The sequence below is a fragment of the Anastrepha obliqua genome, chromosome 5 (genome assembly GCF_027943255.1).
Source record: "Anastrepha obliqua isolate idAnaObli1 chromosome 5, idAnaObli1_1.0, whole genome shotgun sequence".
Lineage (NCBI taxonomy): Eukaryota > Metazoa > Arthropoda > Insecta > Diptera > Tephritidae > Anastrepha > Anastrepha obliqua.
In genome coordinates, this window is record NC_072896.1 from 18,000,209 (window position 1) to 18,025,964 (window position 25,756).

At 37.6% G+C, this 25,756-nt stretch overlaps 1 protein-coding gene across 1 annotated transcript in view; it reads left to right on the forward strand.

Moving 5' to 3' along the window:
• The first annotated feature begins 336 nt into the window (after positions 1 to 336).
• Positions 337 to 25,756, forward strand: part of LOC129247514 (uncharacterized) — an 84,412-nt gene continuing 58,992 nt past the window's right edge. Inside the window, exon 1 of the mRNA XM_054886667.1 lies at positions 337 to 1,154. Coding sequence (XP_054742642.1) covers positions 337 to 1,154 — 818 coding nt within the window. The remainder of the gene's footprint in view (positions 1,155 to 25,756) is intronic.

Genomic DNA, 25,756 nt, shown 5'->3' on the forward strand with positions numbered 1-25,756 from the left:
GAAGAAGGAGCAGTGCAAATGTATTTGTATTATTTAAGAGTGTGCGTTGAAAAGTTGAAAGGGTGATCGAAAGAACTGTTGCCTTTGCCTATTCGGACAGTTGAATTTTGACACTCACCCCGAACGGTATAATCAGTGAGTGTAGTTTAGTTAATACGAAGAGTTCAAGAAATCTGCATAATGCGGAATTTGTGGTGCGCGTAAAAATTTTTTTCGACCAGGAATCATTTACAAACAAAATAAGAAAAGAAAAAAAAAAACAAATAAAAAACAAAAACATTTATTTGACATTTTTACATCATCTGTGTAGCGAGCAATATCAAAGAAAAGCTCACCATGTCCCGTCAAACGTGCAAAGTCAGTGAGCAATTCAAGCCTTCCGGCGTGTGCCTCATCTGCCTGATGGCCATAATTTTTGTATTTTCCATCACTGCCTTCGCCTTCACACAAGTGCTGGAGGACGTAAGTAGCGCTAGTGCTGTACGCCTTGCAGAGGAAGCTGACAATGAGGTGGATGCTAAGGTGGTGCAAATAATTATGAACGATGACGCAAAGTCCGTAAACGAAGATACGGCGAAGAAGTTTCTGCTCGTAAATGTGGAACACCAAAATGATACAGAAAAGCTGTTAACAAAAGCAATACAACAGCAACTGTTGTATCGAAACAAACGCGACGATGTGAGCAATATTGAAGACAATCAAAGTAGCAACAATCACACAACCGCTAATCGAGGCTATTACGAAGAACAAAGACCAGTCGTAGTGCACGCGGAAAGTCTGCCCACGTTCGGACGTCGTCAAGATGATTTTGGCGCACCGCCAAATGCTTTTCGGGATCCCTACTATGAACAACCTGTTGCGGAGTATGAAGAGGAAGAGCCGGTACAGAACCCATCGGCAGGTGGTGGTGAAGTAGGTGTTGAGCGATATCCTTATGAACAGAGGCGACCAGCTGCTTACTACGATGATGATGATGATGATGAAAGTACTGGAGGCGATATTGCAAATGTGGATGAAGGACGTGCTGCACAAAATTCCGGTTATGACTCTTATTACAGGCAGTGGCAATATGCGACACCAGCGCCAGCGGCAATGCAGCGACCAAATGGTGGCTGGGAGGTTGGCGATAATCGAAAATTACAGAACGGCGAACGGTAAGTGGGTAGAAATAAGAGTGATATGAATAAGAATGGCGGACGCAAAATAAAAAAGTTGAGCTGCGGACATCAAGCTGAATACTCTGAGATTTTTAGAGTGGCTGACCTTCGATTCAATATCAGCGCACAAAAAACACCGAACTTAGCTCATAATAATTTGCAATTCGATCATAATCGCTAGACCTTATTCAAAGTTGTTTATTTTTTTCAAATTTCCAATGTAAGATTCAGGCTTTAATTTAAGAGTAGATTGAATTTTCTAGCGCTTTAGGGTTTAAGAAAAGTTACCCCATCCAAAACCACGTTTTCTCAAAATCATGATATCTTGGGCACTTTTGGATTCCAGAATCATATTCACGCTCAAAAATACATCGAAAACTAGTACCAAAAAAAAAATGAATTTTGTATACCTGGGTTATTTACTGCTGTGGGCAAAAAGTAAGGTGAATTTATTTGTCAAACTTCGCGGGATTAAAATTTCGCTCTGGTTATTTTTTTCATGAGTTGGCAGCACTGTTAATAACATCTGGACCAACTTTCATGTGAATGTAATTATCAGTAATATATTTACGCTTGTGTTTACCAAACGACCAATAGTGAATTTTTCGATTTTTACAATGTCTGATTTGATTGAGCAGAGAAGTGCCATCAAATTTTGTTTGCGGAATGAAATTTCGGCTGCGGAAATGTTTAGCATGTTGCAGAAGGCATTTGGTGATTCGACCATGTCGTAGAAAAATGTTTATAAGTGGTACAAAGACTTCAAAGAGGGTCGAGAACGTGTTGATGACTTGGAGCGCTCCGGACGACCATCGACGTCAACAGATGACCAACACGTCAATAAAGTGAAGGAGTAGTGCTCAAAAATCGTCGGTTGACTGTTAAAGACCTTACTGATATGATCGGAATATCAGAAGGATCTGTAAAAACCATTTTGAAAGACCATTTGGGCCTACGAAAAGTCAAATCTCGTTTGGTACCGAAAACTCTCAATTTCTTGGAAAAAAGTCGTCGCGTTGATGTGTGTGAAACAATGCTTTCAGACTATCAGGACAAGCTCAAATGCATCATTACGGGAGATGAGACTTGGATTTATGCTTACGACCCTGAAACAACCGACCAATCAAGCGAATATAGTGCTAAAGGCGAGGCCAGACCGAAAAGAGCACGTCAAAGTCGTTAAAAAATAAAGGTCATGATGACAGTTTTTTTCGATTTTCATGGTGTGGTGCACTATGAATTCCTTCCACCTGGCCAAACTGTTAATAAGGAATATTATTTGAGCGTTATGCGTCGTTTACGTGAAGCAATTCGTCTAAAAAGACTAAAAAGACCAGAATTATGGGCCAACAACTCTTGGTTTTTGCATCACGATAATGCACTGTCTCACACTGCACTCGTTCTTCGTGACCATTTCGCCAAAAATTTCACGTACATATATCGTTCCGCAACCACCGTATTCGTCTGATTTGGCTCCGTGTGACTTCTGGCTATACTGGACTGATGGCTATACTGGAAATGGACTATTTGGCATGTTTCGGGGATTGGAAAAATCGTTAGTGCATTTCATCGAGAGGGGATTATTTTGAAGGGAATGAAATTGATTTATAAGAATAAATAAAGATTTTTCATTTTACAACCAAATTTACCTTACTTTTTGCCCACAGTAGTATATCAATTAATATTTTTATTAAATCCAATAATCTTTTAACATACCTACTTTATATCATATATTGACTTATGGAAATATATAGGAACAAGTCATATAGCATTCAGATTTCTCTTCGCTCTCAACTTACTTAAGACCGTAATTTATGAATCTAAAATCAAAAGTTGTTTATATTTATGCAAGCTTCTCATTAACAGCAGTGTTAAATAAAATCAAGTTAAGTTGAGTCAGCCAATTTATTTTAAGTTACGTTAAGTTGCGTTAAGTTAACTTAAGTTTAGATGAACAGTATCGTTTTTGTTAGCAGCTTGGCGATATCCATATTTTAATATGCCAAGATGCTTCAAACAGACAGCGGTGAAAACACGTATCAAATCAATGGCGGGGTTCCCACAGAGTCTCTTGGTTCAACAATTTGGAATATAATGTACGAAGGGGTATTCAAACTAAAACTACCAGAAGGGGCTACTATCGTAGGCCATGAGGATGCTATTGCGCTTGTAGCTACGGATAGATACATAGATCAGCTGGAGCAAAAAGCAAAGGTTAAGCTATGGTAGGCAAAGGCCGGATTAGAATTGGCAGCCCAAAAAATCCAGGCGGTACTTATCAGTGCGCGGAGAAAAATCTAGGAAATAAAACTACGTATCGGCAACCATCAAATACGTTCTCAGTAGTCGACTAAGTAAAATAATTAGCAGGCGACTTAGCTACAGGCAGCACTTATCTACGGTAAGCGCAAGAGCTGATGGCATCAATGCTGCCTAATATTGGCGGACCGCAAGGCGGCAGAAAACGTCTCTTATCGACGATTGTAGACTCCGTAGCATTTTATGCTGCCCTTAATGGGTCGGAGCTAAGACGCACATCATACAACACAGCACTGCGATCGTCTCAGAGAGGAGCGCCTAACGTTTGAAGCACTTATGGGTGGGCAGCTGCCTCCAGCACTAAGATATCGCAACAAATACTTGCTGGAATGCAGTTAGACATTTTGCAGCAATGATAGTGCTATACCTTCACCATACGCACGTGGGAACGCCATATGCATTTTCCGACTGGAGGGGGATTGTTTACGAACTGACGATAAATCACAGATGCATGAGGCAAATGCTCAGGCCACGACATGTCGATAGAACCTACGAAGAACCTACTAAGTTAAGTTAAGTTGAGTTGAGTTAAGTTAAGTTAAGTTAAGTTAAGTTAAGTTAAGTTAAGTTAAGTTAAGTTAAGTTAAGTTAAGTTAAGTTAAGTTAAGTTAAGTTGAGTTAAGTTAAGTTAAGTTAAGTTAAGTTAAGTTAAGTTAAGTTAAGTTAAGTTAAGTTAAGTTAAGTTAAGTTAAGTTAAGTTAAGTTAAGTTAAGTTAAGTTAAGTTAAGTTAAGTTAAGTTAAGTTAAGTTAAGTTAAGTTAAGTTAAGTTAAGTTAAGTTAAGTTAAGTTAAGTTAAGTTAAGTTAAGTTAAGTTAAGTTAAGTTAAGTTAAGTTAAGTTAAGTTAAGTTAAGTTAAGTTAAGTTAAGTTAAGTTAAGTTAAGTTAAGTTAAGTTAAGTTAAGTTAAGTTAAGTTAAGTTAAGTTAAGTTAAGTTAAGTTCACTTGAGTCTAAACCAACAGTAGCTAAAGTTTATTTTGAATACTTTTTTGTGGGCAATTTGATCACATTCATGTTGCACTATGACCCGACTACTTCATAATCAAATATGAGCAACAGCAGCAGTAATAGCATTAATAAACAAGCAACATAGTGTTGCAAGCATAACAAATTTGCGGCTACGAAGATATGTCGCTGTGCTGTGTTAGTTGTAAAAAGAGCTGCTGCAGTTTTAGTACACACTGTGTGGTTGTTGCTTTTATTGTCCAAAATTGCAGTTGCTGTTGCTTTTATGTATTTGTAAACACACGCATTTATGATATGATGATGCGTTTTAAAGCAATTAGCAGCTGGCAGCTCCTTTGTGGCAACACATTTTCAACACCACTATGTTGCGACAATTGTGACATGAACTATAGGACATACGGTATATACTTGCATGTATGTGTGTGTAGCTATAAAATTGTATGCATGTGGTTGCGTGCTTGTGCCACATGTTGGCAACTGTGCAGTCTTTCAAGCTTTCAGTTTAAGCAACAATGCAAACTAATTTCAGCTGCACGCACTTACAAACACGCACATGTTGTTGTTACAGTTGTTTCCTTTATTGGTGTTTCTCACCTATAACGCCTTCTCTACTTCTCTTAGAAACACACACTCGTATGTATTTCCTCTAATCTGCACGCTTCTGATACAATGTTGATGGTGCGTGCAGTTGCCACCTGAATGTCTGCGTCCAACGACCTTTTGCTGGTGCTGCTGCTATTTTTGTTGTCGTTAATGTTGTTATTCTTTGATATTCCTCTAGCTCCATTTGGTTGTCCATCAAAAAGGTAAACAAATAAAAACGTGTGTACAAGCATTTGCTGCTACTTTGTTGCGACCAAAAATTTATGATGTGCTTACTTTACATATACGAGTATGTTGCATGCCCTATGTGGCATGTTGCTTGCAATATTATCTTCCCTCCCTTGTGGTGGATGTATGCGAGTGTGAGGGTATGCGTATTAAATTTTATTTCCTAAACTTTTTGAAGTCAGTAAGTCCTTAGAGAAACCTAGCAGGACTGGTGATTAAATTACTAGTTGTCAATTAGTCCAGTTTTGTAGAGTATTCATCTTTCGGTAGTGACTAGATTTCCTTTATGGTATGTGCACATATGAAATCGTATTTTGACTTCATTCCTGGAATGATTGTTCCGAGTATACAATAGTACTGGTGACTGAGTTTATATACAAAAAAGTGTGGACGGGGCTTAAGAGTTGCCTTTTAAGCGTTTTTTTCTTTCTTTCGTTTTCCAGTTGAATTACATTACTAAAACCTGGCTTTATACCAATCAGTGAAATCATCTTAATATCAAAATCTTTTTCCCGCCTGCCATTTTTTAAAGTTGATCCGAGTGAGCCAAGTCTGGAGAATAGGTGGCATGTAAAACGAGTTGGAACACTATTTTCATTAATTTTGCGACCACAACTGCTGAGGCGTATGCTGGACTTCTTTGATACAAACGAATGCCAAACACAAGCAAAAAGACGGATCTGGCTGTAACTTGTTGTGTGTTCTTGCAAGAGATACTACCAGTAGTACAAACTCTTTGATTTTTGGTTCAAAGTTTCATCAAAACTGTATCATTAAACAATTTCATGCGTTCTTGAATCAGTTTTGCTGTGTTAAGTTGGTAACACGCATAAATATGTGAAGCTAAAATCAAAGCATAGAAAAAGAACATTGAAAGCCAAATATACCCTGTAAGTTCGCGTTCTTTCCCTAACAAAACTTTTCCACCAATTTTATTTAGTTTCACCTTAGATTGATTTAAGGGTTGCACTTCGACCTCATGGTCTTTCGGGCCCATTACTCATCAAAGTACCTCATCCATACCTCAAACTGAGCGTGAGTTTATGCCTTTCTTCTGGCTGCAATTGGCAAAGATGTCTCAACCTTCTCCGCGCTGCATTCAAGGAAAAGGTGCATTGGATATATTCTTCGCAGAAACAACAACCTTCCAAAAACACAACAAAACTGTATTTTGCGCGATGTTGTCAAGTGCAACGTCAGGCAACTTAATAACCAAAACAAATAAAAAATACCAACAAAAAGAGGAAAAATTATATGTTTGTGAAAATTCACTGAACGGCTTGGTAATATTGCGATTTGTGACAAAAGAAACACACTAATGAAAACGAAGTGCCGCGTATTAAATTCTGCAGGTTTTATGCGTTCGTTCGTTCGTTTCGTTGATGCAACACCTCATTCCGATGATCATTTTTTATCACATGTGCATATTGTCACGTCTAATTTTAGACTAATTCAAATTATGTTAAAATTAATTATCTCACTTGGCTAAGATGCAGGATGTCCCTTGCAAATCGGAGCATTCTGCGCGAGGTTATTACATTACATACGCCTTTCGCGACTTTATTTTACAACTTTTACTATAGATTGCAAGATGTATAGATATTGCGCTCTTCTTCACATACCTATTCGACCCAATTCACCCAACACCTCTCTTCCTTATGTTCGAAGTTCTTTGGTCTACTGTTAGATAATCTCAATAACAACACTTTGTGTTCTTCTAGTGAATTATTCACCTTCATTAAAGTGCAAAGTCTCATAAACTTCTCGGTTAACTTCCCTTCCGAACACTCAAATGGCCATCTCAACTAAAGTTGTCATGGACCAATTTCCAAGCTTCACAATTATAATTTTATTATTCAATTTTAGATAATTAGAATCAGACAAATGGCATTTCGCATAGAACTATTTATTTATTATATATCAAGTAATTTAGCTGTCACATAAAAGCTTTCACCAATACAGTCGCACCATCAGTTTTTATTGCATTCAACCAACATCAATTAATATGTGCATCTATGAGTGGGAAAGTACATTCAGTAACTGCGTAATTCAGTATAATTAACTACAAATTAAATTGCCTCAATACATACACACACACATACGCGCACGCACATATACACATGTAGCAAAAAGTGTATTAATGCTGATGCACTGGCGAACCAGTCATCAATGACATGACCAATGCATCCTTTTAAAACTGCCCTGCAGGGAAAATTACTACCCAACAGGAAATCAAAGTGACGCCTTTATAGAGAAATTTCAATTGGGGAAAATATGAATGAGTTTTGTGTTTTGCAGAGTTATAATTCGAAATTTTATTTTTAGGCCAATATTTACTATGTACATTTCCCAAAAATCACAGCAGGTTTTGCAAATAATTTCTATCAGGTCAGTCTATAAGTTCGTGCGTTTTTTAAAGGTGAATTCAAAATTAATAAAAAAGTTTTTAAAGTATTTACTAATCAATAATATATTTTCCTTCATTATTTACAATGTCTTCCCAACGTTTAGGCAAATTTTTAATTCCCTGCCTGTTTAAGTGCCTCATTCAGGTTTGATAGCTGATGGGAATAATAATCAGCAGGTATCGTCTGGTTTGGTTCCCGAAGTTCATAATAAACAATACCGGCCATATCCCACCTAATAGACAGGAGAATCTTCTTGAGGTGAAGACCATCTCTAGGAGTCGGTTCTGGTGTTTCATCTTTATCCAACCATTGGCGTTTCCGAACAGGATTATTGTAAAGGACCCATTTCTCATCACCAGTAACGATCCGGTTCAAAAAACTTTCATTTTCAAGCCGTTGCAGCAGCTGAGAACACATATTCACTCTCTGCTGAAGGTTGGCGACGGAAAGTCTATGCGGAACCCATTTTCCAAGCTTTGAAACCTTTCCCAACTGAACCAGGTGCCTGTGAACTGTTCCATGCGATGAATTTAACCTCTGAGCTATCATATCGACCGTCAAATTTGGCTCAGCTTCCACGAGTTCGAGCAAGGCGTCGGAGTTAAAGACTTCAGGACGACCAGCTCGTGGGGCATCCTCCACGTCGCAGTTACCATGTCGGAATTTTGAAAACCACTTTTGCGCAGTCCTTACACTCACGGTATCCTCTCCGTGAACAGTGTTTATTTCTGCAGCAGCAGTTACTGCATTTTTACCATTTTATAAAAAAATAAAAAATATGCCTCTTATACGCGTTTGAAGATTCCATTTTATTTCTTAACAACACGTGCTTCTATCCGCGATTAAAATCACTTGTTGAATGTACAATATATCAAAGAAAATATAAATAGTTCCGTTATATTCCGCGAATAACTAGGAAGAAATCAGCTGACTCAATAAGAAGATGATAATAGCGGTCAGATTTGTTTGTGCAAAGTTCGCGGCTTGACGACTGCCGTGGCTGAGTGGTTTGTGTGCGACTACCGTATGGTAGGACTCGGGTTCGAGCTCCACGTTTGTTATGAAACATCAAATTATAGGAAAGCCGTAAATCCCTCATTTCGATTGTGAAAGATTTTTTTTTTTGTGTGGATGGAAGGAGTTGAAAAGAACGGGTTTTTAGCTTCCGATTCTTCATAGCTGGGTGCCGGAAAGGCCTAGTTTCCAGTATCCTTTAAAGCTTGCTTTGTCACTCACGGCAATTGTGTGCGAATTTTTTTGGAGTTTTTTTAGTTTCCAGTTTGCATTGAAACTTCCTTTATCTCTCATAACAATGAGACCGTACTGAAAACTTGAATGGTCGAGATTCCGTTGCCTTTATGGACAGACCATCGTACAAGATGAGATAGTTAAGACAGTGCAGACTTGAATATAACTTTTTTTCACAATTGTATGTGACCCTCATGTAGAAATAGATTTCGGTTTAGTTTATTGAGATAGTCTTCTAGCTTTTGTAGGTATTTTTTCTCACTCTTATTCGGAAATTTTTGAGCGCGAACTGGCCTTTTCTTGCAATTCGAGCAATATTTTGAATTTTTTGGCCATCACTTTTTTTGAAGTTTTACAAATTTTTTATTCGCAGTGCAAAAATCGTAGGAGAATTAAAGAAATGTTGATAAAAAAAATTAACAATTTCGTGTTTAACTGCCGAAATTTTTCAAAAGCTCGAAAATTTCGAACAAACATTTAAACAGTTGAACAAAGAACGAGTTTTGATTGAGTATCGAGCTACGAAACGCGGGTATCTGGAGCTCTAATACAATAGAAACTCAAAATACCTTACCTTACTCACCCTACTGTATATGTATATGTGTATAAGTACCTGTATATGTTATACAAAGAGTGATTAGATTCGAGGTACTTTTTCCAAGAGGGGGTTTTTGACAGATCTCGCGTCGCTACTACGTGTGTGGTGATTCCACTAAAAATATCCGTCCTCTTCTCTGTAATTTCCGTCCACCCCGGGACTGTTTCCGCATTGCTTCGAGGTAGAGGGCAAAGGCGTCGTCCGAAGAAGGACATTTAATTACTCACCCTGCGTTCAGGGTCGCCTGTTTTGAGAAACCTACGCTCAATGCTCTTCAGCGTAACTATAGTCTCCACGAAATTTGCGACGGCATTCCATTTTTCTTCGCCTGTCATCTTTTTCTCGATTATTTTTTCAGATGTAAATACACCAATAGCTCGTTGCGAAGCCGTTCTCTCTATGTTCCTCCTCTCGCATTTAAAGAAATTGTGCTCCCCATCATCATACTCAGTATCTCCATATATGCAGTTTGGCAGGCTCACTTTCTCACACAGGCTCACCGCCACAAATACTTGTGAAAGGAACCATGTCCGGACAAAAACTGTGTGAGGTAATAGTTAACCTCATCGTGCTTTCTTTCTACCCACTTCTTTAGATCGGGTATTAGTCTCGATGTGCATCTACCGTATCATTCAGAGTTCCATCTTGCCTGCTAAAGTGTGAGTGTTTGAACTCTAATATCGGAGAAGCTTGGTACTGGGATTCCTGTGTTTTTTGCCTCCCATCTCCGTTCGCGCTCATGTGCTAGAATATATTTTGCATTCGTATAAGAGAATCGAGTTCGTCGTGTCCATTAGAAGTGTTCGCTTATTCTGCGTTGGACCTTCAAGGTTTGCCATGAGCTTACTTAAAATGCCGTTTTTTTTTGTCGGGACAACTAGCACGTGCAGCACTCAGACGTGAGTTAAGTCCATTGTACTACACTTGGATTCCCTTTTAATTTTCTTTAAATCTACCCGATCTCCGAAGAAGTTTGAGTAGATCTTGTGGTGCCAAGGAGACCAAACACCTCAAACCTGATTCGAGCAAAGGCGGGGCAGGCGCACAGGAAGTGGTCCGCCGTCTCATCCTCCTCTTCACAAGCTGGGCGGAGTACACTCTCTGAAATGCCCAACCTTTCCATGTGCTTCGCCCACAGAAAGTGGCCCGTCATCAGTCCAACCTGCCGTCTGCACTCCCCCCTTGTTTAATGACGGAAGAGTTTGCTACAGTCGATCGGACATGACAGGTAACATCAGTTTAGTCCATCTGCAGTCTCTCTCAGCCTGCCAAGCTCGCTCGTGGGTGGTAGTTACCCATTTGCTAACCGTGGTTGTGATGGTCGCAGAAGGGAGTGGCAAAACGGGCTCTGGGTCAAACAAGTTGGCCTCAGAGCCCATCCTAGCTAAAGAGTCACAGGTCTCGTTACCCGCGATACCCACGTGTCTCGGGATCCATGTTAGCATCAGGATATTATGTCTACCGACATGGTTCAGCCTGGATTTACAGGACTTGACCACCCCTGATGTGGTTGGGGGGCTGTCCATAAGCGCAGCTTGGCTGTCGCTGCAGACACATATGTAGGTATATGTAGATCTGCCTCTCCATCGCTTTTCCACAACAAAGTTCATCGCTTCTTCAACTGCATACACCTCCGCTTGAAACACAGATGCATGCATTCCAAGAGCAAAGTGCAGTTTTGTCAAGCTGGATTCCACCTAGACCCCAGAGCCGGAGCCATGCTCGGTCCTGGAGCCATCCGAAAAAGTGTGAAAACCGTGTTTGCCGGGCTCATTTTCTGAGTTTGACCACAACTGAGCCTCTGGCAGCACTACACTGTATCTCTTTTCAAGTACGACTCTTGATGGCATGGAGTCAAGGGGCACGGAGAGAATCGTTGGATCGACGTCCACGTCGCTTACTTGGTAACTCTTTTGGCAGCATGATTTATGTGCGCCCAGTAAGTTAGCCTTGTTTCTAATTGTACTCCTAGGTTTTCGACCATTCTTTTTGTCGATAAAGTGACATCGAGTACTAAGGTGACATCGAGGACTATGAATAAGTTCGTGCGGTTTTTTTTCGAAATTTGAAACTTTATTGACGTAAAATGGTTACAAATTTAATATTCATAGTATTGTCCATCGCTTACTACTACTTTTTCCCATCTTTCTGGCAATTCACGGATTCCCTTTGTGAAAAATTCGGTCGGTTTTGCCGCAATCCACGAATCGATCCATTTTTTGACTTCATCGTAATTACGGAAGTGCTGGTCAGCCAGGCCATGTTGCATCGATCGGAAGAGATAGTAATCGGATGGCGCAAGGTCTGGACTATACGGCGGGTGGGGTAGGACATCCCATTTGAGCGTTTCTAAGTATGTTCTGACCACTTGTGCAACATGTGGCCGAGCATTGTCATGTTGCAAAATAACTTTGTCGTGTCTATCGGCGTATTGCGGCCGTTTTTCTCGCAGTGCTCGGCTCAAACGCATCAATTGTCGTCGGTAGACATCCCCCGTAATCGTTTCATTCGGTTTCAGTAGCTCATAATACACAACACCCAGCTGGTCCCACCAGATACACAGCATAACCTTCAGGCCATGAATATTCTGCGCCGACGTCGATGTTGAAGCATGGCCAGGGTATCCATACGTTGCCCGACGTTTTGGATTGTCGTAATGGACCCACTTTTCATCGCCAGTCACAATTCGATGCAAAAAACCCTTTCTTTTGTGCCGTTGAAGCAGTTGTTCGCATGCCATAAAACGGCGTTCAACGTCTCTTGGCTTCAATTCATACGGCACCCAATGGCCTACCTTTCGGATCATTCCCATGGCTTTTAAACGTTTGGAAATGGTTGATTGATCAACTACCAAAGTTTTTGCAACCTCTTCTTGCGTTTGAGCCGGATCTTGATCGAGCAATTCCTCCAATTCGGTATCCATGAACTTTGGCGGCGCACCCTCGCGTTCTTCGTCTTCCAAGCCAAAATCACCACTTTTAAAGCGTGCAAACCACTTCTGGCACGTTCGCTCAGCTAGAGCATGCTCACCATAAACTTCCACCAAGATACGATGACTTTCGGCTGCTTTTTTCTTCATATTAAAAAATTCCCCGCAAAAACACATTATTTGGCACGAAATTCGACATTTTCAAGTGTGGTAAAAATATTGTTGTTTACGCTTCAAATAAAAAACTTATACTGACGTTTGTGCCTTACGACAGTAGCTCTCCAATGAATGTTTGGAAATGTAGATCGATGGAATAATAATCAAGTTACGCCATCTGTTGTAAAACCGCACGAACTTATTCATAGTCCTATTATATATAGGTATATCTACTTCTAAAGGGATACGCCTGTGCATTAGAAGGATTAGCTCTGTTTTCTCTGTGGCCAGCTATAATCCATGGTCTTCTAGCCATGCATGAACTCTGATCATCGCCTGATTAACCTTCCTTTTGGCTTCGTCAGTGTTTCGAGCGATTATTACAGCTGCAATGTCATCTGAGTATCCCACTAAATGCATCCTTAGACTTTTATTTGTGGGGGTATGTAAAGTCTAAATGCTTTGTGGATAAACCAGCTTCGACTGAGGTATTGGAAGCCAACATTAGTAAAGTTGTTCATGAGATACCGACCGAAGTCCCACAGCGAGTCATTCCAAATTGGTGTTTACGAATGGTGGAATTACGGCGCAGTTGCGGCCAACATTTGAAGGGATTATCTATAAAAAATAAATATGTTATCATGAATGGTTCTATAATACATAAAAATACGAAAGATTGTTAAACAATTGAATTTTCGTTGTTTTAAAATCTGATACTTCAAAGTTGATCTCCCTTTCCTACTGGTCCATAATGCTTTATGTAAGTATACACTTTATATATATCCATATATGTATGTAAGTAAAGCCTCTGACATATGTAGGAAACCCACATATATACATATGTTTGTGTATGCCCAACACCACCACAACACATTTTCGCACATACATTCCCGACAACATTGACAGCGAATTCTGGTTCCTGCAACCTCGGGCATTACAGTAACAGGATTCATACATGTATAATTCCACTATGTATGTATATATGCATATGCATGTATGTGTGCATATTGCCAATTGTAAGCAATAAAGTCAAAATGTTTGAAACGGAAGTGATTGAGAAATTTTAAATCCAATTAAATTTTACTTCGAAATTGACTGAAATTTCCGGACGAATGAAGTTTCCAAACAAAAATTGTGAATAAGCGAATATGCACTACATGCATACATATGTATGTATAAGTATGTATATGTGCGCATTTGTAATATATTGTATTTATTTGCTTGCACGCACACAGGCGCGCATTTGCGTGGTTAAATTGAAATTAACATTTATACAAATGAAAACATGCACATATTTGTTTGTATGCATGTATGTATGTGTGTGTATAGGTTTATAATTATACATATATTTGCATCTGCACACATACATATGTAAGCGTATATGCATATGTTAATGAGTGTGTACTGGAATAATCAATGGCATTGCCCGGCATTTCGCACGACCTCTCGGATTGTTGCAGCTGCGCGCTTTCGTTGTGTAAGTGTATGCGTTTGTTGTTTTTCTTGCTTTTATTTGTATTATATATTTTTTTTAATACTATAAAAATTGTGCTTTTGTTTTCTGTTGCTATTGTTTTTGTTGTTATTTCAATTATTGCTGTTACTTGCGAATTTATGGCTATCGGTTTTGTTGTAAAAGTGATTGCTTCGAGCAAAAAGTCTCACTGTCACGTTGATTACCCATAATTGCAGGCTTTTATTGCAAGCATTGTGGACTGGACCACACACACACACACACAAGCGTAGTACAAATGCTTGTGTGCATATTTTTATATCAGCTCACGTCCGAGCATGCGGACTTACCTATTTGTTTGTCCTTTGGATGTTCATAAAAGTGCATACACACACGCATACATACTTAAGTAAATGTGTTTGCTCCAGCTGTGCGCTTGCACTCATCATTTTTTATAAATAAATTTGCTGCATATTATTTAAAAAAGCATTATTTACATTTTTTATTGTTGGTGTTAGTGTTATTGCTGTCTGTAATTTACTTTAGTTAAGTATGTGCAAACTCAAGCAGACGCCCAACACACACACACATATGCACACTTCTCAACTGTTTTGCAATTCCCCCATCGATGTTTCATGCACATTTACAGATACATGCAAGTCTGTATTTATTTATTCACTCTTCATTGCATGCAATGACTTTTTACTCGTAAATTTCCTTAAGTCCTACTAGTTGATGATATCGCAAAATTTTCCGAATCAAAGTCAATATTCTGGAGTTTTTTCTCTTTTTCGTATTTAAATCAATATTTTTTATGCTAATATTAAAAAAATATTAAATATCTTATAAAAAATATCAGAAAGGACAACGATTTTGTTGAGGATATGGAGTCCATCAAGATTTTTTTCTGTTTCGGTAATCTCAAGCGCAGGTATGCCACTCGTGCCTGTTTCATCAAGGACTATGATTTTTTTTAGCTTCGGAAATAATTGGATAATTAGACTTCGCCATCTGATCTAATTCACTAAATTATGTCTATGATGTTATAAATTCGAGCCTGCCTGTGTTGAAAAATCGACTGCCTTCAAGAAGTGATTGTACTAAGTCTACACAAGCCTTGTTCACGCGGAAAGTTAAGTTCGAGAACATTCTTCTTCTGGATTGGCACGATAATCGCTGACACGATTTCGGCCGAGTTGAACAAAACGCGCCAGCCGTTTCTTTTTCATGCCAACCGGTGCCAGTTGGAAACACTCAGTAAAGCCAAGTCTTTCCAACCTAGAGGAGTCCTTTTCCTTCTCTTGCTACCACCAGCTGGTAACGCATTGAATACTTTTAGAGCCGGATCGTTTGCATCCATTCGGATGACATGACCCAACCAACGTAGCTGCTGGATCTTTATTCGCTGCGCTATGTCTATGTCGTAGTAAGCTCATTAGAAGGTAAAGTGTTGGGATAGTGAATTATCTATGAGTAACTCTATGTGTATAAAGCTGACATTGAAATCCCACGTTGAGCTGAAGGTAAATCGAGAGCTGAAAGTTTTCGGATAACCTTTATTAAGAAATGGCTATGGTATTCTTCAGTCAGACCGCTCTAGCATGATGACGCAGAACCATGATCAAAACCACGGTTTCTGTGTCAAACAGACTACGAAGGAGTGTTTGGATGGATTTGCTACACCAAAACTGAAAACTGGAGCCTCTTTTGAAAGGAAGTTTGTCGTTAGCTTTCCTACAAGGGTGCAATGGGGAGATCCAGATGATCTCTTGCAGAGTTCGGCAGAACTTTCTACGTCGGATGCTCCAAGACTGAAAATGGTAATGCAGCGGGATGTCATTTAAACAGCAAATTCAGATGTTTCACAGCCATGAGTATAGGGTTAGAAACGGCTCTTGATAATTTGTTGGATTTGCCACATCCGGACCTAGTAATTCAAGACGAGACAATAAAAACGGTATACCACTGTATTTGGACAATGAATTGTGGTACGATGATCGAAGTTCCGCACACAGGGAGTTGGTTAGATTGTAGCCTCCGTTTTCAGCACCTCATTGGAAACTAATAACTGGAGTCTCCTGTGGCAGAAAGTATGTCGTTAGCTTTCCAACAAGAGAGCAATGAAGAGTTCCAGACTCTCTTAGCAGCTCGGTAATAACTTTCTACGCCGGATGCTCTAAGACTGAAAATGGTAATGCAGCGGGATGTCTTTTAACTAGCAACTTCACATGTTTCACAGCCATGAGCCATGATAAGGCAGGTTATATATATATATATAATTGGCGCGTACACGCTTTTTGGGTGTTTGGCCGAGCTTCTCCTCCTATTTGTGGTGTGCGTCAAACGGCAGACATTTTTATGAGGAGCTTTTTCATGGCAGGAATACACTCGGAGGTTTGTCATTGCCTGCCGAGGGGCGACCGTTATTAGAAAGATGTTTTTCTTAATTTTGGTGTTTCACCGAGATTCGAACCAACGTCCTCTCTGTGAATTCAGAATGGTAGTCACGCACCAACCCATCCGGCTACGGCGGCCGCCCAGGTTAGAATCGGCTTTTAATACTTTGATAGATTTGCCACATCCGCACTTAGTGATCCAAGAGGAGACAACAAAAACGGCGTGTCGCTTGCATATCTATGAATTGTGGACGACGGTCGATGTTTCGGGCACAGAGAGTTGCTTAGATTGTACCCCTTGTTTTTAGCACTTTAAGATAAATAAATAACTCGAGTCCCCTTTGGAAGGAATTATGTCGTTAGCTATGTAGAGATCCAGACACTCTCTTGCGGAGCTCGGTAAGCACTTTCTATGCAGGCGGCTCCAACACTGAAAATGGTAATGTAGCGGGATATTTCGGTGGCAACTTCAGATGTTTAACAGCTTTAAATATGGTAAAAACAGTATTTGAATCGGAAGCCTTCGCAGTACTTAAAGCGGCAGCTAGTTTAATTGGCTAAAGATGGCGAGGACCTAAAATCGGTGCTTGCAGTGAGAAGCAAACTGCTCCAAAGACCTCAGAATCCATTTAAACCTCTTCAATGACAGTCCAGGAATGTTATCAGGGTTAATCTAGGAATTCATATCGTTAGCGATTCCCTGTGTACATTTTCTTTAGATGCCTAGGGGAATATAGAGCATTTTCTCTGGCGTTGCCCGGTTTTCGCTAGACTTAAATAGTACAAGTACATTTTTGGGTCAGATGTATCGAGCATTGAGAATTACATTCTCTTTCTCTCAATAAAAACTTAAGATTCTTAAAAAAATTTGAGAAGCTTGCACAGAAGTAATGCATCCTCATCTTACTTGCCTCTCCCTATCCTGTAAGTCCTCTCTCTTGATATTTGGAGCAATCGGCAATATTGCCAGAGTGAAAGAGAAATTTTCGACTATCCACAATCTCACTCTATTCCGCACTAAGCCTACACTTTTGCTCTGGCTAACTCAATTCTGATATGCCCATGGTTTTATTTATCATGGTTTTTTCTAACATTTAGATTATTTTCTCTTAGGCTGAAATTTATTTGACTTACAATTCAAAGAAAAAATATTTACACAAGAAAAAATCAACCAAATTTCTTAACTTTCTTGTACTCATTTTTGCTTCTGTATAGCAGATCATCTCCAGCAAATCTCATCGACATCGAAGCGATGGAATTATATACGTGTTTTGTTCCATATGGGAAACGCCTAACTCCAAATGTACTCAAGAATGTCGAATATTCCTAAAATTTCTTGGATACCATAACGGCAATCAGTAATAGGTGCTGGCATATAGTGTTGTTCCAGAAAATTAATTCCAGATCGCAACTTTTTTTAAGTGCGGCGATTGCCAAAATAAAGGCCAAGCAATGTATCGATCCAAGTTTGGGGGTTTATCACACCCAAAGGAAGCCATGAGACAACTGTATTTGCATTTAGAGATAATATTTTGTAAGTTTTGTAGTTTTGAATAAGACTGAGTTATATAAAACCCTACAAATTTGCCCGTCACATAAATGTGGCCCTGGTTTATTCATAAAAATATATACTACAGACTAGCGTAACCAACATGTGATAGTATAAAAAAAATGCTTTCTTAATGAGTTTGAGTTCCTAAGATACCCTGGGAAAACCAAAGTTTTACAAGACAACAACATTTAAATTTCTAGCTGATTTTTTATGAGGTACTATCTAAATCCCCTTGGTACCGAACGTGTTAAAAAACTAAATTGACGAGTTAATGAAAAACTGACTACGCAATAGTACTATATAAAATCTATAGTTTCAGGTGGAAATACAATTTTTCCTGAATAACCAAAAAAACCGATTTTTATCGCACGGTGTACTAAGTTCATAGAGATATTAATTCAAAATTTGTGTTGATGTGTAATGAAAAAATTGCAAGATCATCCATATTCTTCAAGAAACATATCCATCGAGCTACGCGCAGTAAGGATTGCTAAGTCTCAAACGTATCGATATGAGCTAAGGAGGAAAGTTACATTTTTTTAGATATAATTTTATGATTACAAATAGTCATAAGTATGTTCCGTGCACACTGTACTTGTATTGAAATAAAACTTTTACACCTCGCCTGTGCGTGGATCTGCCTGCATGAAAAATATTACATACTTTGCGGCGTTGCATGTGCATACATTTATAATTTTATATTTGTGTTTGTGTACTTTATTTATTTTTACGCTCAGTTTAATTTTATGCAAATGCGCTGCAGATTGCACAAGTTACAGAAACAACAAATATTGCAATAAAGTTATAATTTGGAATAATAATAGCAAAAATGATGATGATATTATTGCGCCAGTGTGATGTGCACTTTGGCCACCGAGTGAAGTAAAATATACCCACACATATATGGTGGTAGTTCGTGTATGTATCTGAGTATGAGTATAAATGTCTATTTAAGTATTATTTCAACGCCTCTGCAGCACTCAACGAATTCCCATTGAACTGTCATTATCCTTGCCAAGTAAAATATATTCTGCGGCTTTGCTGCCTTCAAGTTGCCAAGGATGGCAACTTTATCCTTTTGCTGCGCTGCTGATCAACTCGACACTGAGCTGACACTGAATGCAAAATAATGAGCTGTGCAATTGCCAACAGTGCAACTGCTGCAGTTGGTGTATGTGCGGCATGTTGCAGGTTTCTTATTCATATTTATGAAATGAAATTTTGACTGACAGGATCAAGTGAGAGAGAGAGTGCAGGTTTGTGCTTGGAATTTCACTTTACCAATTTCTGATTTATACATGAAGATTTTAACAGAAGTTTGTTGACGTATGTGTGTATGTATATGTATGCATATATGGGTATGTATGAAGCATGCCTTTATTGAGTTTGTTTATTTATTTGTTGCTGTATTGCACTACGGGATTTAGTAATCCTTTCGTAAGGATATTTTAATTAATTCTGATTTGTTTTGGATACATAGAATTCACATTTGGTATTTGTATATTTATATATTTGTACTATCTGGGGGTTTTATGTGAGTAGCTGCAAATAAATTATGATACAAATAAATTCTACTATTGAAACAAATTATTTGTGACTTGAGCATTGGTTAAAAACTTAAAGTAATCGAAGTATTCGGACACACAAAAATTAGAGGATTTGAAAAATTTTGATAATTTTAACTCGGATATGCTTTTAAACTGTTTCAATCACTGGCTGGTAGTTCGAACAACAATGCAATAGGTATAGTTTTTCCCAATCGGAAGAAATGTTTTGAAATTGACAGATTTGTTTAATATCTCGATATCGTAAGTTTCTGAGGAGGTATATGGTTTCCCTGGTTCTAAGAACGTTTTTAGATGAAATTTCATATGAGTTTATTGCCTTTAATGGCGCTTGACTGTCAACGTATATATTTATGTTGGAGTTGCTCGATGTCCTTGCTACAAAAAATTGTGAATAGAAAAAAAAACAGCAGCTACAGCCGTTTTCAGCTTGAAAGTCTCTGTGAAATGGTTCTCGCTATGGTCGAGCAACGTAAATTGAACCAACTCAATGAAATCGTAGAAAAAGCCTCAGAAAGACTGTCATATAAACATTCAAAATATTTCTAGAAGATCGATATGTGGAGGCCTCCTGAATCAGCACTGAAAAATCAGTGCACCAAGTTTCTATTCATAAAAATCAGTTTAAATAGGACACCCACCTACAACAACAACTGAATATGGTCAAAAAATGGCTAATGAATTGGAAGATGGAGGTTAACACTCAGAAGTCTGTTCAGATAACGTTTACTTTGAGAACCGGGAATTTTTTGAATGGCTCTACCATACCTGAAAGTGAAACTGTCAAATACCTCGGAGTACATTTGGACCGAAGAATGACCTGGAAAACCCACATTAAAAAGAAACAGAAACAACTCAAGTTTAAAATGAAAAAAATGTACTGGCTCTTAGGCTCGCGATCACAACTTAGTCTCGAAAATAAAGTACTGCTCTACATGCAATACAGCTTTGGGGAACAGCGAGTAACTCAAACATTGAAATCCTGCAAAGATACCAGGCTATGACTTTACGAAGCATTGTTGGTGCTCCTTGGTATATAACTAACTTCGAAATTCACAAAGACTTAAATGTACCTTATGTTAGAAATGAAATCACCAAAGCCTCTCGAAGATACCTAAACAGACTGTCGTACCATGAAAACTTACTAGCAAGAAATCTTCTACACAATAGTATGGATGTCAAACGCCTTAAAAAAATTCATATTTTGGGTCTCCCAAACAGATTTGAGGAAACATAATTGATTTGTAGCGAATACAACTGTTTTACAATATATTGATTGGTCTCAATGGAGCGCAATCAATCCTGTCATAATTCTTATATTTAAAAAAATTTGCTGATTGTCAACTGATAGATTGCAAATAAAATTTATTCATAATAAAAAAAAAAAAAATTAAATGGGACACCAAAAGATTAAAATGCGCTACGAAAATATTTTCCGGAAAAATTCAGTAGGGGCTACCGAAAAGTATTTTACTTATGAAATACATTTTGCCAAGATTATAAGGCTCCCTTCTAGGCACCTCCTATTTGGTATATTTGTTTTTGTTTGTAAAGACGCCATTCAGAAGATTTTTAGATGCCGTAAAATTTATGATTTGGAAAATTTACTGCAAAGAACCTAGCATGAAATAAAGTCAAAAACTTAGCGAGTATATAGCGCACAATGCACAAATTTTGGACGTAAAAATACATATCTGTCACAGCCAGCTCATACATTTCCGTTTATATTCAATCGTATTTGAACTCCCCTCCAGCAGCGTGCGCGCTGATGTTTCCTGCACTTTGAAAATGCATCCTGCATCATTTTTCATTTGCAAAGTGTTCAGCGCGAAAATTGATGTTGAAATAGCGAAAAGTATTGGCGTTTTATTTCAATCGGAATATATTTTGAGGACTGGTTTTATATGAATGAACGTATGTGTGTGTGTGTGTGTGGAATTGACAGGCTGCGGGAAATGCACAAATTCCGAAAAAATAACTGTAATGTTTGAAAAATGCGAAATTTAAAAATTTGTGCGGTGTTTGTGACTTCATTTTTGGGAAATTCTGAATTATGGAAGATATGAAGTTGGTTGAACTTTCGGTTAATTGTTTAGTTTGTTATGATAATGACAACCGACATATAAGTTGGTAAATGTTGGGGTTGACCAACGCTTACTAATTGTATAAGAACAAGTAAACAAATAGTTTTGGAATAATTTTCCCAAACATTACAATTGAAAACCTCTAATTGGTTTTTTTTTATAAAATAATAAAATATATAATAGATAAAAAAATGGTTTCTTGCTTTTTGAAACTAATAAAAAAAATAGTAAAAAATGATTTAGAATAATTTCCTTTTTCTAAGTAAAAAACGTATTTAAAAAAAATACAAAAAAAAAAAATAAAAAAAACATATTTCAAAAAAAATTATAAAAAGTATTAAAAAAGAACTAAAATAAAATTACAAAATATTAAATCAAAAAAAATTAAAACAAAATATTTTTTTAGGATTGGCCAACGCTTTCTAATTGTATAAGAAAATGTAAATAAATAGTTTTGGAATAATTTCCCCAAATACTTCAAAACAGAAATTTGTTTTTTTTTTAATTAATAAAATATAGATAAAAGAATGGTTCTTTGCTTTTTGAAAATAATAAAAAATTAGTAAAAAAAATGTTTTAGAATAATTTCCTTTTTTAAGTAAAAACCGTATTAAAAAAAAAATACAAAAAAACAAAAAATATCAAAAAAAAATAATTAAAAAAAGTATTAAAAAAGAACTAAAATAAAACTAAAAATAAAGCGTTTTCCAATAAGAGCTGTTATTTTGATATTCAATCAATGGTTTCGTTGCTTGTGGGGCACGTAGCGCCCTCTTGTTGAAAATAAACGTTGTCCAGATCAATACCATCCAATTCCGGCCATAAAAAATCGTTAATCATCTCTCACTGCTTTTGCGAAGTATTTGAAAAAAACTTTCACACCTAATAAGAGTAACTACGACTTAAACTCCTGTGGTACATATGAAAACCGTTCTGAAATTCCACAAATTACATTAAATGAGCTCAGAAAGGAAATCAAGCAACTTAAAGATAAAAAAGCTCCAGGCTTCGACCTTATAACTGCAGAAGTTTTAAAACAATTGCCAAATAAAGCCCTAAAACGATTGGCTTATCTTTTCAATACAGCTATTAAACTAAAATATTTTCCTGGACTGTGGAAAGTTGCGGAAGTTATAATGATTCCAAAACCAGGAAAAGATCCTTACGACGTGTCTTCATACCGTCCGATTTCTCTGTTATCACAAATATCCAAGTTGTTTGAAAAACTAATATTCCTCAGGTTGAAACCCATTATTGAATTAAAAGATCTAATACCTTCTCACCAATTTGGTTTCCGAAGTAAACACTCCACGTTGGAACAAGTCCATAGAATAATATCAGAAATCGAAAAAGCATTAGAGGAAAAGAAGGTATGTTCAGCAGTTTTCCTCGACGTCGCACAGGCGTTCGATAAAGTATGGCATGAAGGCTTGATTTACAAATTAAAGACTTGCCTCCCATACCAATATTGTAGTCTGCTGGAGTCATATATTACTTCAAGATATTTAAGAATTAAACAGGGAAAGGAATATTCTGAACTGGTTGAAATAAAAGCCGGCGTACCACAAGGTAGCATCCTGGGTCCAATCCTGTATATTCTTTATACCCGAGATTTACCACTAATGGCAAACTTTTTAACTGCCACCTTCGCTGACGACACTGCAATTTTATGTGTTGAAAAGACAGAAGAAAAAGCTGCAAGGAACCTTCAAACTGCAATCGACTCTATGGTATCATGGACGAGAAAATGGGGAATCAAACTCAATAACAGTAAATCCATTCACATGGATTTTACAAATAAAATTACAAAATACCAACCAATAATGATTTCTAATGAAAAAGTCCCATTCGCTAATACTGCAAAATACCTAGGTATTACCCTAGATGCGAAGTTGCGATGGAAAGAGCATATAAAAATAAAACGAAATGAGCTTAACATCAGGCTAAACAAAATGAACTGGCTAATTGGATGGAAATCGCATTTATCCATATATAACAAATTATTGCTCTATAAACAAACATTAAAACCATTATGGGCCTATGGTGCACAGCTTTGGGGTTGCGCCAGTGAAGAAAATATCAATGTAATACAACGCTTTCAAAACAAAGTGCTGAGAATCATCGTTAAAGCACCCTGGTACGTCAGAAATGCTGATATTCATCGGGACCTTAAAGTTAACACTGTAACTGAAGAAATTAAGAAAATAGCAGAAGCGCACCAAATTCGACTTCAAGGGCATGTAAACGAAGAAGCTAGGAGCATCCTTAGTAACCCGTGCCCAGTTCGAAGATTAAAGAAGAAAAAACCACATGAACTTGCTGGCTATTAACAGAAAATAAGAAATATTGTTTGTAATTTCTTTTTATCAATTGTAATTTATTTTCGAATCAAACTGCTCGTTAGTTTCTGAACTAGTTGTAGTGTAATTAAACATTGTAATTTACTTATTATGTTTGAAATAAAAAAAAAAAAAAAAATCTCTCGATAGCGCAATCCATTCACCGTAATTGTTGCTCCAGCTTCGTTTTCGAAAAAGTAAGATCCAATGACTCTGCCGGGCCCTAAACCGCACCAAACAGTCACACGTTGAGGATAGATTTGAGATGATTTTTAGCACTTAATTCCATTTTGTACACAAATTTTGATGCAATATCGAAAGTCTAATGCACATTGTCCGCGATATTTGAAAATTCGCCGTATTTTTTGAACACATCTCGTATGTATATCATTAGTATGCATTACCAAAAAAAAATTTAATTAAAAATGCGGAAGTTAAAAAAGTTTGCTGGTCATTAGTACTAAGACGCTTTGTGAGCAAAATTAAAACAAACGCACACACACACCCTACGAAAGACAAGTAAAACTACCATTTGCTTCGTTTATTTCGCCTACGCTTTTTGTTACTTTTTCTTTAAGACGTCACGTTTGCCCAACTTTCCCAAAACTTTTGTGTTAGTTTGCGCTCTCTTTAAACATTCGTTCGTTTTCAAGTAATTTCCTTGAATTACTGCTGGCAGCAATCAACGTGTGTGTGTCAACGCACAAAAGCAACGGGTAATGATTTAGTAAATTTACTTCAAAGCCAACGCTGTCTACATAATTTTCATTGTTCACAAAACCTCGCATCCCCTGTTTTCTACAATTTCCTTATTTTTTGTGTCGCACTTTTTCCGCCGACTTGGTTTGTTCATTGATTTTTTTTATTTTTATTTTAGCTGCAGCTTGATTTTTCCTTCAATAAATTGGCGTGCTATTTGCCATTCCTCGCTGTTTTTACCGCTGTTTGCTGCTACGGCTGCATGCGACGTGCATCAAATTTCGTGCTCTCTGATGCCAAAATGTTGCAAGAGATTTTCTGCACATTTCTACGTTAGTGTTCAAATTGTTTTCCGTTGACATTGTTTTTCTTTTCATTTTTTCCTTTTCTTCTAATTTTTGTTTTTTCTTTTTCTTTTTCTTTTTCTTTTTCTTTTTTCTTTTTATATTTTCTTTTATTTTTTCGATTTCTTTGTTTTTTCTTCAACTTTCGTCAACATCCTTTAGCGCATTTTGACTTCTTGGCCGCTGGTGTGGCGCGGCTTGGCTTGCCATACTGCAAGTTACAAGGTTGCCATTTGCAAACTTTTTACTCTTTTGAATTTCTCATTTTCTAAATTTTTTCTTCTTCTGCCTTTCATTTTTATTGTTGTAATGCAAAAGCCGTATGCAAAGCGTGCCTGCTTTGTGCTTTAAACCTCACGTGTCGACGACAAAAATCAATTTCAGGCAGAGAACTTGAAACTTTCGCGTAAGTGGGTGCCACAAACAAAAATCAACAGCAAAGGTATTAAGGCATAAAGTAGACTTTTTGAATATCTTGAAGGGGTGAATAGAAAATCCTTGATTTTATAAATTTTTATGACTGTGTACATATATTTCTGCACTTTTCGTGCTTTCTGCAAAAGTTATTCTGCCACTTGAAAAAGCTGGGGATTATATCAGCTTGAAATGTGTGGATAGGAGAGTAAGAAAGTAAAAGTGAAATTTGACTTTGTAGTAAGTTTTTTCAACCGGTGATAGGGTTTTACGGAGATATTTTTATTTAATACAAACTT